The sequence below is a fragment of the Trichoderma camerunense genome (assembly GCF_050948025.1).
Source record: "Trichoderma camerunense strain CBS 138272 chromosome Unknown V8C40scaffold_14, whole genome shotgun sequence".
Lineage (NCBI taxonomy): Eukaryota > Fungi > Ascomycota > Sordariomycetes > Hypocreales > Hypocreaceae > Trichoderma > Trichoderma camerunense.
In genome coordinates this window covers 693753-707692 of record NW_028145356.1, presented here as the reverse complement: position 1 = coordinate 707692, position 13940 = coordinate 693753, and the positions used below count along the sequence as shown (strand labels likewise).

General features: G+C 50.0%; 4 protein-coding genes across 4 annotated transcripts; 3 read left to right on the top strand and 1 right to left on the bottom strand.

Moving 5' to 3' along the window:
* Positions 1–708: 708 nt before the first annotated feature.
* V8C40DRAFT_281051 (uncharacterized protein) lies at positions 709–1368 on the top strand (the record flags this gene model as incomplete). Its single annotated transcript, XM_083221516.1, has 1 exon — positions 709–1368. One exon carries the CDS (start codon positions 709–711, stop codon positions 1228–1230), a length of 522 nt encoding a protein of 173 aa, XP_083070927.1. The 3' UTR covers positions 1231–1368.
* Positions 1369–2880: 1512 nt separating this feature from the next.
* V8C40DRAFT_251202 (glycosyl hydrolase family 47-domain-containing protein) lies at positions 2881–7061 on the top strand. The gene is made up of 2 exons (XM_083217142.1): positions 2881–6384; positions 6450–7061. Exons 1-2 carry the CDS (start codon positions 3173–3175, stop codon positions 6766–6768), a joined length of 3531 nt encoding a protein of 1176 aa, XP_083070926.1. The 5' UTR covers positions 2881–3172; the 3' UTR covers positions 6769–7061.
* A 628-nt stretch (positions 7062–7689) lies between these two features.
* Positions 7690–9175, bottom strand: V8C40DRAFT_60086 (uncharacterized protein). Its single transcript, XM_083223181.1, has 4 exons — positions 8874–9175; positions 8741–8809; positions 8354–8681; positions 7690–8288 (listed from the first exon to the last, which is right to left on the bottom strand). Exons 1-4 carry the CDS (start codon positions 8953–8955, stop codon positions 7919–7921), a joined length of 849 nt encoding a protein of 282 aa, XP_083070925.1. The 5' UTR covers positions 8956–9175; the 3' UTR covers positions 7690–7918.
* Positions 9176–10930: 1755 nt separating this feature from the next.
* On the top strand, positions 10931–13848 carry V8C40DRAFT_251195 (TIP-1 family-domain-containing protein). The gene is made up of 3 exons (XM_083217141.1): positions 10931–12827; positions 12881–13181; positions 13236–13848. The coding sequence occupies exons 1-3, from the start codon at positions 11232–11234 to the stop codon at positions 13730–13732; spliced, it is 2394 nt and encodes a 797-aa protein (XP_083070924.1). The 5' UTR covers positions 10931–11231; the 3' UTR covers positions 13733–13848.
* The last annotated feature ends 92 nt before the right edge of the window (positions 13849–13940 follow it).

Sequence of the window (13940 nt, the reverse complement as noted above, 5' to 3'; positions counted from 1 at the left end):
AACCGTGGTTTCTGCGTGTTTCGCTTCACAAAGAATGCATGCACACAAACATCTCAATCAAGTCGCTAGACCCATGACGGTGATGAGATGTCTTGCGTCTAAACAATGGATCAAAAATGTCTTTGAGAAAACATGAGCATAGAAATGGATCGCATCCCAGACGGGAATGGCGATTATAGAGAACGCAATTACTGAAACACACTTGAGTAATAGTGGGTGGATGAACGAACACAATGAGCAGTCGCTGAACAATTGCGCACGCGCCTGTTTGCTCATCAACTTGGCTTTGACGCTCAGACATCCACGCGACTAAGAGTCTTCATTGCATTCATAGAGCATTCAAAATGCAATACCAATGGATGAAGGCACAATGTATTTTGATTTGCAATCGAATCTGTTCGTCTTAACTTTGTTCGCTTTCATCCAATCTTGTTTATTTTTATACAAGTAGAAGTGATGCAATGAACGGCGCCATATCAAGCTTGAACAAATTCCAGATATTCTTCCAAATAATGAACTTCCTTGTCAAACAAAGGAGACTCTCGAGCATAAATAACTAAATCTCTCAGGCTTTTTCAGAAACAGTTCTTCAAGCATCTCCCAGTTCATTTGCTTCCATTTCAACTAGCCATCATCTGCGACCAGAATTATACTGCCCGTCTACAACTCTGATAGTTCTACAACATTATCACGTGGATAACTACAACAATGGCTTCAAATGCTGATCGGATATACCAGCTGGAACAGCAGATCGAGAAAGAGATTCTCACAGGTATAGCAAATGCCCTCCTCATAATAAGCGGACAGAAGGTTAACGCGGTTCCGGTTACACCTGTTACAAAGCCAAGCATACGCACAGCGTCGTGGGTTTATGAACGCTCAGGATTAGGAGCCAATATTATTCAAGAGCCTGCGCCCGAGGGTTATGTGCCATGGAGGGAATACGATCCTAATGGCAGAGACCGGGTGCCCATTGTGGTTCACTACGCCGCTGAGATGAACGGGAAGACCCGAGATTGGAAATTCCAACTCGCCATTCATGATCCTAATCAGTTTTTCTTGAATTTGCAACAGAATGGCGGTACAACGACCGATATAGAGGAGTTCGAGAAGCTTCTAGCCACCCTCTGGTCACAGACTTATAAGATTTCGTTCAAGCCCAAAAGACTCCCGATTTCCATGACGATTACCAAAATTGAAACGGTGAACTTCCCAAAGGCCAACAAATAAAGCCGGCACTGGAGCAAAGCTCTGATAGTTGGACCGGAGACGTATTGATGACGTTGGATTGATGGGTTGTGGTTATGTTTGGATGTGCTATTTCACTTTGTGGGAGGAATAATGTCTAGCTTTTACTGTATATTGAAGTTTTGTGCAATTTATGAAAATATGCCTTTTTACCACATTGTAAGATTGAAAGTGCTGATGGATTCTTCGTGATGTGAGTACATGTACATGCAGGCCAATACCTCTTCCATCCTAGGGCAGGGACTAAACTTGTGGAATAAAAGGCATCACCCTCGTGAGTAAAGTCTTCCTTGGCAGTAGCAGCCACCCTGATTAGCTTAAAGACGTAACTGTCATCCGGATTGGATCAGTACTCCAGCTTCTCGGAGAGTTTACGTGGTATGGCGCTGTAGAAATCGTGGCTTCAGTTGCAGAACATGTCTGCCCGCTCTATACTTGCAAGCCAGAGATGTCTTTTTCCCTATGAGTATCATCATGGTACCCGTGGACCTCTGTTAATGTTGGCGAGCCAAAAAAGCATGCCCCTTCTTCCCGGACGCAGATGCTCTCAAACTACATGTACATGCCGGTTAGCTTGGGTCTACGACATTAACCCATCAGTAACTTTTGGCTAAGGTTATTCTGCCGGGCCTTTGGTATTTGCCGACAAACCCCAGGGCTTGTTGTGTTGCTTCGCCGTTTGCCAAGCCAGAGCTACTGTATGGATGCTGCTCTGCCTTGTCTGTGTGGGACAATGAACGGAGGAGACGGCAGTGGTGGGGAAGCGGGCTTTTCGTGCACCATCCAAGTCAAATAATAGTCTAGTAAAAGCGCATACTTGTTTGAAGCTTGACATTGCTGTATATGGTCTGTTTCGCAGTCTTAAAATAGGTCCATGCGATCAAATGGTGAATGGAGCCCGGAGGCTAGATTTAGGTGTGAGACGGATGTGGTATGGGCAAAACCACCTCCAAGGTACCCATACCGGGGCTCTAGGGCTAGCTTTGCCGGAGTACGGATAGAGAAACCAGCAATAAACTGACAATCCGGCAACTGGACTCCGAACGGACTAGGGAGTCTACATGCTGCCTACTATATTTGATCTGTCAGACTGATCACTGGCTCACCAATGCGCAGGCTGCCTGCGAGCTGACCTTCCTAATGGGAAAATAAGACTATTGAATCCTTATTTTTTAGTGCCATTTTGCATCTCTCGCCGTTCGGAGCCTTCAATTGTATTTGGTGAATGTGTGTACCAGTAACCTTTTATGTCCGTATGGCTGGAGCTTCACCAGTGCCGTTTCAGCCGCTCCACTGCGCCGTCCTATTACCCCGTCTCCGTGTCTCTTCAATCAATCAATCCCGTAGATACTGTAGGTACCTGTACTCAATACTTTGCGATCACGTACTTCGCATGTCTGTACATACATGCAATGTTTTAGTCTTGACAGGTACCAAGGACCGAGGTAGCAGTCGGAATTGGCTCGGATTTTTTATGCTTCATGTGCTTGCTTACTTCAATGGCTGCACAGGCAAACGGAGTACATGCGGAGCTGCTGATTGGGGGCGCGTTGCCGTTGTACCTGCTTCAGCTTCTGGTCGAGATGCCAATGCCAAGACAAACCCGCCACTAGTACGGAGGTGCGATGCTGCCAACTCGCCTCAAGGGCAAAAAGTCCCTGCAGCTCTGCTCCCGGACGCTGCGAATCTCCTCTCGCGCTCATCTGGCCGGATTGCCTTGCTGGTGACCCTTTTTGGCCGTCGTCTTTTTCGTATCTTTCTTTTTCCTTTGGCATTTCCTAGCCTGGAACTTGCTCATGTGCTCGTGATACCTCAGCCTTGGAGCTTTCCTGGCCAATTCACGTGAGGGCTGGGGGATTCGACCTGCTCCCTCAATCTGCCTCGCTTCTGCTCCTGTCTGCGTTGCCTGAAACCGTCCGTCACAATGGCACGACGCAGGTACAGGCTGTTTATGGTCTGTGCCGTCGTCATTCTCTTCCTCCTCTACAGAGTCTCGCAGAACACATGGGAAGACCCTGCGCAGCATGCAGGTCTTTACCGTCCTCCCACCTCGAATTCGCCTGCCACGGGAGTAGAAAGCCCACCGAAAACACCCCCGAAGCCTGCGCCCGAGCCCGAGAACATACCTGAATCAGAACCTAAGCCTCAGCCCGAGGCCGAGGCCAAGCCCAAGCCCGAATCGAAACCGGAGCCGGAGCATGCTCCTAGTCAGAGCAAGCAGAACAAGCAGAACACGCCCGATGATGAAGATGATGGGCTGGGTGTCAAAATTCCAAAGCTAAAGGAGCTGGACGACTCGAAGCCAGCCGCCAATGGCGAAGCGCCTGGCCATGCGGGTTCAAAGACTGCAACCAGCACCTTGAACCCCACCGACGAAGATGAAGTGATCGAGGATATTCACCAGAAGAATCCGCCAAAGAACAACCCTGGTAAGCCAGTAGACACTCGAATCCATTGGAGGCCGGTTCCCGAGCACTTCCCTGTGGATTCCCTCATAAGCCTCCCTACTGGGAAGCCGCAAAAGGTCCCTCGAGTGCAGCACGAGTTTGGCGTCGAGTCACCAGAAGCCAAATCCCGACGAGTCACTAGACAAGAGCGTGTTGCCAAAGAGATTGAGCGGGCGTGGTCGGGCTACAAGAAGTTCGCGTGGATGCACGACGAGCTCTCGCCCGTCTCTGCCAAGCATCGTGACCCCTTTTGCGGCTGGGCTGCTACCTTGGTTGATTCCCTGGACACCCTCTGGATTGCGGGTCTCAAAGAAGAGTTCGACGAGGCGGCCAAGGCTGTTGAGGAGATTGACTTCACCACTACTCCTCGCAACAATATTCCTGTTTTTGAAACGACCATTCGATATCTTGGCGGTTTGCTCGGCGCCTTCGATGTCAGCGGTGGCCATGATGGTGGCTATGTCATCCTTCTCAACAAGGCTGTTGAGCTTGCTGAGATCCTCATGGGTATATTCGACACGCCAAATCGAATGCCAATATTATACTACCAATGGCAGCCAGAATATGCCTCCCAGCCTCACCGCGCAGGCTCTGTCGGCATTGCGGAGCTTGGAACGCTCTCCATGGAATTTACGCGCCTAGCCCAGCTTACCAGCAACTACAAATACTACGATGCTGTGGACCGCATTACTGATGCCCTCGTTGAGCTCCAGAAGCAAGGCACCTCCATTCCGGGCCTATTTCCCGAGAATCTAGATGCCTCTGGGTGCAACCATACCGCAACTGCCATCCGCAGCTCACTTAGTGAGGCAGCGCAGAAGCAGATGGATGAAGACCTCTCCAAGAAGCCAGATAACTTCATTCCTGGAAAGGTCCCGAAGAGCCAATCCCAGAACGTCGAGAAACCCCCCAGTCAGAAGCAAAGCGCAGACGGCAGCGAGTTTATAGTTGGAAAGCTCAGTGCTGATGAAGCAATTTCAAAATTGCAAGCTGCTGATGAGGCCAGGGCAAAGGCTTTGGATGAGGCTGCGATCAAGCCTGCAGGAAAATCTGACAGCTTTGTTGTTGGGAAAATCGGTAGTGAGGACCCAAGGGACGATCAGACACCAGCTGCGAAAGCGGATGCCTCAGATAAGGGATTTGTTGTCGGCAAGATAGGGGCAGAAGATCCAAGAGACGATCAGACACAAGCTGTGAAGACAGATACTTCAGAGAAAGGATTTGTTGTCGGCAAGATCGGAGCGGAAGATCCACGAGATGATCAGACACAAGCGATGAAAACTGATGCCTCAGACAAGGGATTCGTTGTCGGCAAGATCGGAGCAGAGGATCCAAGAGACGATCAGACACAAGCTGTGAAAACGGATGCCTCAGACAAGGGATTTGTGGTCGGTAAGATTGGAGCGGAAGATCCAAGAGACGACCAGAAGATTCCGGATGCATCTGGGACAAAATCTTCAGAATTTCTAGTCGGCAAAATAGGCACTGAAAACCCTGAATATGCGAAGCAAGGGCCCCGCGAAGATGATAAAACGGAAACTCGTCCGCTAGATTCTCTCCGTCGCCGAGACACCATTCCTAGTGAAAATACATCTGTGGAGAAGCCCCAAGTGCCATCTCAACGGACAGCAAAACGAGGAAAGCCACCATTTGCAGCAGATGGCTTCACAGCTAACTGGGACTGTGTTCCTCAAGGTTTGGAAGTAGGTGGATACGGGTTTCAGCAATATCACATGGGAGGTGGTCAAGACTCAGCTTATGAGTATTTCCCGAAGGAGTATCTACTTCTCGGCGGTTTGGAGTCCAAATACCAGAAGCTGTACGAGGACACTGTCGAAGCAATCAACGAGTGGCTCCTCTACAGGCCCATGACAGACGGCGATTGGGATATTCTATTCCCCGCTAAGGTCTCAACAGGTGGGAACCCTTCTGAAGACCTATCCGCCACATTCGAGGTAACTCACCTCACGTGTTTTATCGGTGGCATGTACGGCCTGGGTGGCAAGATCTTTGGCCGCGAAAAGGACCTTGAGATAGCCAAGAAGTTGACGGACGGCTGTGTCTGGGCATATCAATCGACCGTCTCCGGTATCATGCCGGAAGGTTCCCAGATTTTGCCCTGTCCGTCACTGGAGAAGTGCGCTTTCAACGAAACCCTCTGGTGGGAGAAGCTAGATCCTGCAAAGGACTGGAGAGACAAGCAGGTGGCTGAGTGGGAAGAGAAGAAGGCGGCGTTCGACAAGCAACAGGGAAGCAAGGACCCCAGAAAAACTAGCGACAAGGATAAAGAGGCTGCTGGCGAGGCCCTGAAGGAAACTGCCCAAGACCATGGCGACTCTGCTGGTAACTCCAAGGCTATTCACAAGAGGGCAGCAGTTCCGCCGCCAAAGTCGAGGGCAGACGAAGATGTTGGTTCAGAGCTGCCGCAGTCTCTCAAGGACAAGATCGGTCTCAAGGGTGACGAGCAGAAAAAGCCAGCAAAGAGCGGCGTCGGTATCCAACGAGAGCCTGGTGACCCAATCGACTCAGTATTGGAAGCTCACCGTCTCCCTCCTCAGGAACCGGAAGAGCAGCAAATCATCCTTCCCGAGAAACCTGAGACACACGAGGAGTTTGTAAAGAAACATATTGCCGACTATGGTCTTGCCCCTGGTGTCGTCCACATCACTTCGAGACAATATATTCTCAGGTGAGAGGCTCCTTTTTGTATACCAAGTTGCATCATGACACTCTTTGCTAACCTCTCATCACTAGGCCCGAAGCCATTGAGTCCGTGTGGTACATGTATCGCATCACGGGCGATCCCATCTGGATGGAGAAGGGCTGGAAGATGTTCGAGGCCACCATCAGTGCCACCCGCACAGAAATAGCCAACAGTGCCGTCGATGATGTCAACAGCCCAGAACCCGGGCTTAAAGACGAAATGGAGAGCTTCTGGCTCGCCGAGACGCTCAAGTACTACTACTTGCTGTTCTCGGAGCCCAATGTCATCAGCTTGGACGAGTGGGTGCTCAATACCGAGGCTCATCCTTTCAAGAGGCCCGGTGGTAGCGTGATTGGACACAGTATATAAAGAAGACGGCGATGAATGAATGGGATGGGTAACCACTGCAGGAAGCAATGGATGTTTTTTATTCTTATTTCAGCATGTCTATGTTCTTGCCTCTGGGGTTTGTTTCTGTTTTTCCCTACTTGTTGTTTTGCAAAATCATGAACAAAGCATTCGTGTTGCATATGGAGTCAAATCACGACGGGCGTTGGAAGAGTATTGCTTAGGAAATATGAAAATACTAGAATTCTATAACAAACTATATGCATCTGGTCTTTGTAAAACCAACTGTTGCGCTTAGACACTGTTCCCTGCAAGACAGAAAAAAAGAACAAACCCGAGAAATTCCCTTTTAACACAACCTGCTCATATCTTGCGTCCTCACCCAATCTCGTGGCATCGAGAAGAACTCAGCATCCTACCTCCATTCATTCTCCGATAGCCACCGCATCTGCTGTTTCATATAATACACAGAGACCACTCATTTTTTAAATGTCAATCATTCTGCACGGAAAAAAAAAGGAAAAAAAGAAAACCAAAAACAAAGACATCAAGGTCGATAAATAGGATATATATACCCGTCGGTCCTTCTCTCCAAGCCATCCCCTATTGTATTTCCTCCCAAGACAAAAAAAAAGACAATGAAAAGCATAAAAAAAAACATTGATCCATAAACAATAGCACATGACAAATACGTCGTCGAATGCCCAATGCATTATCGTCGTCTATAATTCGCCCAGTGTGACATTCGACTTGCCGATTCCTCAGGCTTCTTCTATCCAACAAATGCCGTCTTCGTCCTTTATCGGTTGCTTCCCATCGTCGTACGGCGGGCGTATCGAGAAGTGGCAAATAGATCGATCGTTCGTGAAAGCCGGGCTTTGGTAATGTCGTTTGTCTCAGTTGAAAGCAAGATAATTTTTTTCCTTTTTTTTCGGTTCGGTTTTTTGTCGTCGTTTGGACACATTAAGTATTCTTCGTGAACGCCGTCGTAACTCCGATGCTGATGCCTGTAAACCAACCAACCCCGTAAAGTCGAAAGTTGTGCCGCCCGTTTACACGCCCCTGGTATCGCCCATCACATATACACATAGACTTCCCGTCTCATATCTCATATCCACCCATCATAGCCGCGTTGTTTTTTTCCCCTCACATTAAACCCACCCATGCTTTATCACACCATTGAACTCAGGACGCGTATGCTCAATATCATTACGAGCAAACCAATGGTGACGATGATGAGCAGTGTAAACGAGAACCAGCCCATTACCATGGCGCTGCTGCCCACGCCACTCTTGACAACACCATTTCCAAAGTCTTGGGCAATAACGGATGCTGCGACGGATGCAGTATGCTGCCAGAGAACCGAGACGAGAACAAAGATGGAAGAGATGAAGATGATGGCCAGTGCGATTTGCGAAACAGGGCGGGAGGGGAATGGCTTGACTTCGCGCTCGGATCCTTCAGAGTCCTCCTCCTCGTGCCATCCGGGAAAGGTAGCCAAAAGGAGCAGACAGATGAAGGCGAAGATGATGGCAATGATGCTAAAAGGCGGCGGTCAGTAAGATGCACATGCGCGCGCAATTTGCCTGGGGACAATGCCACTCACATCAGGTAGGGAAACACAATCATGTCTTTGAATTGGGCCGCCAGCCAAATGAGGTTGAGAGGGTCCTGGTCCACTGAGACTTCCTTGGCCAAGGCTGTCGCATTGTTACTACACAGCCACGAGCCGCCATCCGGGTTGACGCAGATGCCAAAGTAACCAACTCGAGCCTGCAACTGGGCGTTTCCAGCAAAGCTCTTCAGGGCGCCGTAAAAGCTGTAGTCGACCTGCGCCGTGTCGGGGTGAGCCTCGTAACCCTTGTAGTAGATGGATAGCAGGAAAATTCCGGGGATCAGAGGCGACGAGGACGAGCAGCCAGCAAGCAGCAGCGCTAAGATGAGGCGGTCAGCAAGACACGCGAATAATTGAGATGAGAACAACGCGACATACAAAGTAAGATGATTGCGACGACGATCAAAATCATCAGCACGTGGTGGTAACCCAGAAATGGGACGAATCCTGTTGAGACACAATGTTAACCTTTTACCGCATTCCAGAGCCGCGTGGCCGCAAGGTAACTCACGATGCCATCCCACATGAAATTTGCGCGCGATGATCCTCGTGCTGGAACTCGAACTCGACGTGGTATGGGTTCCGCTCGCCATTGTTGCGATTTCTACAGAGGGGAGTTATCCCTCGTTAGAATCGAGACTTGTTGAGCGTCGAGATGATATCAGGAGAGAGCAATCGACAGCCGCGATGCTCTAGAACAAAGAGGCGACAGTCGATGGATCAAGAGCGCCAGGAGCGCAAGCCGTTGTAATCGCGCACGCAATACTGCTATTTGCCCCACGCAAGACGCTCTTCGTTCTGCAGCTGAAGCCCGTCGCGATACCCCTCGTCTAGATGTTCGAATTGTCGCGTGGCAGCGAGACGGCGCAAACGCAGGCTGGAATGTGGATAGCAAGCCTGGTCTATCGATAATCGTCAAGAATATAGAATTCAAAGCGAGCGTAGAATGCGCTTGGACCCTGCAATGTCGAGAATGCGGATGTCTTGCTGCGTGCTATCAGTTGTCATGGACGACGTGCAGGACGAGACTTAGCTCAAAGAAGAGAGCAGCTCCCAAAGAGGAATTGGAATCGACAAGAAAGGGCACGACGTAACACGTAACACGTAGCCGGGAAAACGGGGAGGGGCCTTTCTCTCTTCCCAAAAGTCACTTTGATTGAATTCGCTTTCAAGCTTTTTTTGGGTAATTCAGATGGCTGGGGAAAATGCTCGTGAGTGACCAACCATCCGCATTTCGCAAACCTGCGGTCGAGGCAGGGACAAGCTCGCATTTTGGTTGGCCCAGCCACGCCTTTTACGGTATTGACTTTCGTTGACCGGGCGACCGGGGTGACGTTGGCAAATAGTGGGGCACCGGGCCCGCGGGGGCGCTTCAGTGGCTGGAAATCGCTAGGTTCAGGTTTAGGTCCTGAAGAAGCCGCTGAGGCCATTTGGGCTGCACGGATTACAGGGGCCGCAAAGCGCTGCTGAAGCGCCTCCAGGACCCGGAAACAGTGGGGGAGAGTGTTTTTCCCAGCGGGTGCCTTGCAGGGGAGCCAGTGCGCTAGAGAGGCAGCTGGAGCGCAGTGGCGATACACGGAGTTTGGCGAACAATCTGGATTTGCACGCGATCGATCGTCGGTGAGGCTTCAGGGCTCACGCGGGTGGGTAAGACACGCATGGCTTTCGAGGACCTGCAGCATCGGTAGTTTGTACGTTTGGGGCTGTTTAGCATGTGAATTACAGGCCGCTATTAGATCCTGCACGCTGCTGCTTCGTCTGTCTCTTTTCCTCTCCGATTTGGGCGCTCTTTTTACAGAACAGATAGGGTACATGCGTATAGCACGAGGTTGGTACTGGGCATCAGCGCTACATGACAGAGAAATCCTCGTATCTTGGCGGGTTGCCATGACAATCCATTGGCTCTCGCACCCAAGGCGAGCTGGCCGAAGCTAATGCTTAGGGTCGTGTCAGGCATTAATTGGCAGCTCGTGTGTCGCGTCCGCTCCGGTACCAGATCCTGGTGTAGCTCTTACGAGTACATGCACCATACATGGATAGACGGACGTGCTCTGAGGCGCAGCCCTACTGACCGCCTGAAAGAGTTCAAGTTTGAGCTCGGAAGTCATGGATCAACAATGGAATCGTCAACATTTGTAGCCTTTGGCAGAAGGCGTCTATATATAGCAATGTTTATTTCACGCATGTCAACATGAGATTTACTTTTAGCTACATTTCTTACAATTGAGAAATGCCTCGGCAGTGAGAGTGCAGTAATCCAACATTGCTTAGAAGTGCTGATTGCAAGCGGTAGACATCTATGCGTATGCTCGTACTCGTATGCAGCCAAAACATTGAAGCCAAATCCGACAGAAGACCTGGAGCAGCTGCATGCCCCCTATTAATGCAGACATGCCTTGCGCCATTTAGAACAGTTCTCCGTAAGCTTTGCATGTCTGTGTTGTTTTCCAGTCATGTAATTGCTCAGCTCGGCGGCTTACCCCTGCGTTTGCATGTTGCTGTCTGCAGCTCGTTATTAGTACGGAGCACCTGTTCCGCCTGCTTCCTGCCATTAATACTACCACGACAATTTTGTCGAACATCATTTTATCATACTACTACTACCGCTATTGCTTTCAATTTTGCAGAAAGAAGAAGAAAAAAAAATGAATAGAATAATATCCAGACCCGCTTACCCTTTATCGATATCAATCCAAGTGATGAAATCGAGTCCAATGAGTCGTGCAAGTTCGATGCATCCCATCTCGGAAACTCTTCGGTAGACGCATATCGATAAAGGGCTACCCACCAATAAACATGGCCAGCTATCCGCAACGTACATCGTCATACCTTCCAGCTTCGACGCAGCTTTCTATGGCTGCATGCAAAGATGACGACCATGTCCGGAATTACCAATGGCGTCTCTCTCGATACTCGAGTCGAAGACTACCTCGAGGATAAGCTTCAATCCACCGCTGATCTCGAACATCTCGACGAACTGCTCACAAATGTCGAATTACAGCGGAACCAGCTCCAGTCGCAGCTCGACGATGCCGTCAAAGAGCTTGAGGAGGCGCGGCGCACAGCCGACGAGCGCCATGCTGCGCTTCAAACCCGCATTTTCGAGTTCAACGAGTTGCAAGAAAGCATCGACAGACGTGTTCAGATAGCTGCTGCATCGGATGCACCGAGCGAAGCTATCGCGCGATTGCAGAAGCCCATGAAACAGCTTCAAACCGTCGAGCTGGCCGAGAAGTACTTCATGCTGCTCCAAGATGCTGAGAGGTTGCGAAAAGAAGCTCGGTCTCATCTTCCCGGTAGCCCTAAGGAGGCTCTCGAACCATATGCGCAGCTGAAAGAGCTTGTCATTAGGCTCAGGTCCTTGCCTGGGAATGACGAACTTCACTTGGTGGACCATATCGAGAAGATGACGGAGAATCTTTGGAATGAAATGAAGCAAATCATGTCTGCTGAGCTGGAGACTGTGCTTAATAAGAAGCACTGGCCCAAGGTTGACCCCCAGTCTGAGATGGATGAGGAGTGGGTGGCCTGTATCGAGAAGCTCCTCGACCTCCAGATGCCGGAGGTGATTCATAGCACAGGTGTTGTGACCCTCTTACCATTTGAAGTCATGGCCAGAATGTTCGTCGCCGAGTTTCGCTTCCACTTTATTAGCGATAAACCGACCAGCAGCCCTCAATCTGTTGGGACTCACTGCTTCCCCTGGGTTCTGGCGACTCTGGAAAAATGGGAGGACTTCTTTCGCGATAATCTTGGCCATCTCCTGGCATCCAAATTCCACGAGACGCCTGTGGCTAACAAGACGATATACGCGGATCCTGCATGCGCTCTTATTACGGCAATGCTACCAGTCATTCGGGAGAAAGTCGATGCGGTAGTGTCAGAGACGAGCGCGAATCCTGGATTCTTGAGCAATTTCATCTCACAAATCATGACTCTTGACGAGACCATTCGATCACGATTCAATTATGACGGTGGCGATCCTGAGAACGGTTGGGCAGGGCTATCTGAGAGCGTCCTGGATAATTACTTTGATGCGTGGTATCAGGCCGAGAGGAGCTTTGCGCTAGAGAGGTTCGAGGTGATTATGGAGTCTCGAGATGGGCGCAAAATCGACTACGACTACTCACTGTCGGGCAAGATGAAGCCCACCTATGCGGCCGTGCAAATCACCGATCTGTTACGAGTAGTCACGACGAAATACGAGCGTCTCCGTAAAGTCAAGCAAAAGCTCAGATTCCTGACAGATATTCAACTGGATATTCTCGATGGATATCATGACCGTCTTAGAAGCTCGCTCGAGGCTTACCAATCTCTAACCTCTACATTGGGTCGAACCATCCATGGTGTAACAAAAGAGCAACTGGCTGCCTTAGACGGGACGGGAGCTTTGGAGACGCTGTGCAAAGTGATTGGTAGTGCCGACCACATTGCGAACACATTGACAGAATGGGGAGACGAAGAGGTAGGCTGCACGCCTCTATTGAGAGAAGAAGGAAATGCTAATGAAACTCATAGTTCTTTGTCATACTATGGGATCAGCTGCATAAGCGCGAATCTAGACAGATTAGGCCCCAAGGCTCAACCATTGCCAGCATGGTCGGACACAGCGATGATATCAAGGAGCGCACTGTTGCCGCAGTTGATGGGGGCGATGAGAATGGAGCCATCTTTGATGAGACTATTGCGGCATACACCAACCGTCGCAAGGCAGGTGAAGAACTACTTGTGGGCGCTTTGGTCGAGTCTCACTCCAAAGCGCTGCGTGCCTACACTCATAACGTTCAGTGGACCACGGTTGGCGAAAGTGCAACTCCAGGTAAGCTCTGTCCCCTAAACAATGTGATAGGCCTGGCTAATTGGATTATGAAAGATGACTCTTCAGCCCTCTCAATCACGCCGGAGCTAGACGAGCCGTTGAGCGTCCTCAAGAGGAATATGGAATTCTTGAGCAAAGCTCTGTCAGCCGCCTCCTTCCGCCGTGTCTGGCGAGATGCGCTTGACAGGCTCCAGGACTTGTTGTGGTCCAGCATTCTCACCCGCCAGTCATTTACCGCTTTTGGGGCAGCACAGCTCGCGCATGATTGCGCAACCATCTTTTCGCTTGTGGATCGCTTCATTCCCAATGGCTCGGCGGCACTGGAATCTCTTCGCGAGGGGCTTGTGCTGCTCAACTTGCCAGCGGCGGCGGAGGGCGACGGTGTTTCGAGTGCTGCCATGACACTTAAACAGGCCAGTGACCGAGCGTTTACAAACAATGATGAAGCACGCAAGGTCCTTGAAGAATTAGAGCTGGTGGCGCTGACACCGCCAAATGCAAGACAAATTCTCCAGAGGCGAGTGGAGAATGATGAGAATGTTGGGTGGTGATGTGATAGAAGTCCGATTTTGCATAGATCCGAAATGAAAGAAAATGGACGCTGTTCATCAGCATCTCGATGCATCAAAAGTAGCATCTCATATAATAAGATATTATCTAACTAACCAATTCCATGTTGAATGCCCAATTCTTCAGCCAACCAAGCGCAATATGGGATGTCTAATGTGTTAAGCTATCGAAAAATTCCGTCTCTATCAG

Coding starts and splice junctions, on each gene's coding strand:
- V8C40DRAFT_60086 (XM_083223181.1), bottom strand. CDS start 8,955: ATGGCGAGCGGAACCCATACCACGTCGAGTTCGAGTTCCAGCACGAGG. Junction 8,682..8,740: donor CGTCGCAATCATCTTACTTT/GTATGTCGCGTT, acceptor GCCTCATCTTAG/CGCTGCTGCTTGCTGGCTGC. Junction 8,289..8,353: donor ATTGTGTTTCCCTACCTGAT/GTGAGTGGCATT, acceptor GCCGCCTTTTAG/CATCATTGCCATCATCTTCG.
- V8C40DRAFT_251202 (XM_083217142.1), top strand. CDS start 3,173: ATGGCACGACGCAGGTACAGGCTGTTTATGGTCTGTGCCGTCGTCATT. Junction 6,385..6,449: donor TCGAGACAATATATTCTCAG/GTGAGAGGCTCC, acceptor TCTCATCACTAG/GCCCGAAGCCATTGAGTCCG.
- V8C40DRAFT_251195 (XM_083217141.1), top strand. CDS start 11,232: ATGACGACCATGTCCGGAATTACCAATGGCGTCTCTCTCGATACTCGA. Junction 12,828..12,880: donor CAGAATGGGGAGACGAAGAG/GTAGGCTGCACG, acceptor TGAAACTCATAG/TTCTTTGTCATACTATGGGA. Junction 13,182..13,235: donor TGGCGAAAGTGCAACTCCAG/GTAAGCTCTGTC, acceptor GGATTATGAAAG/ATGACTCTTCAGCCCTCTCA.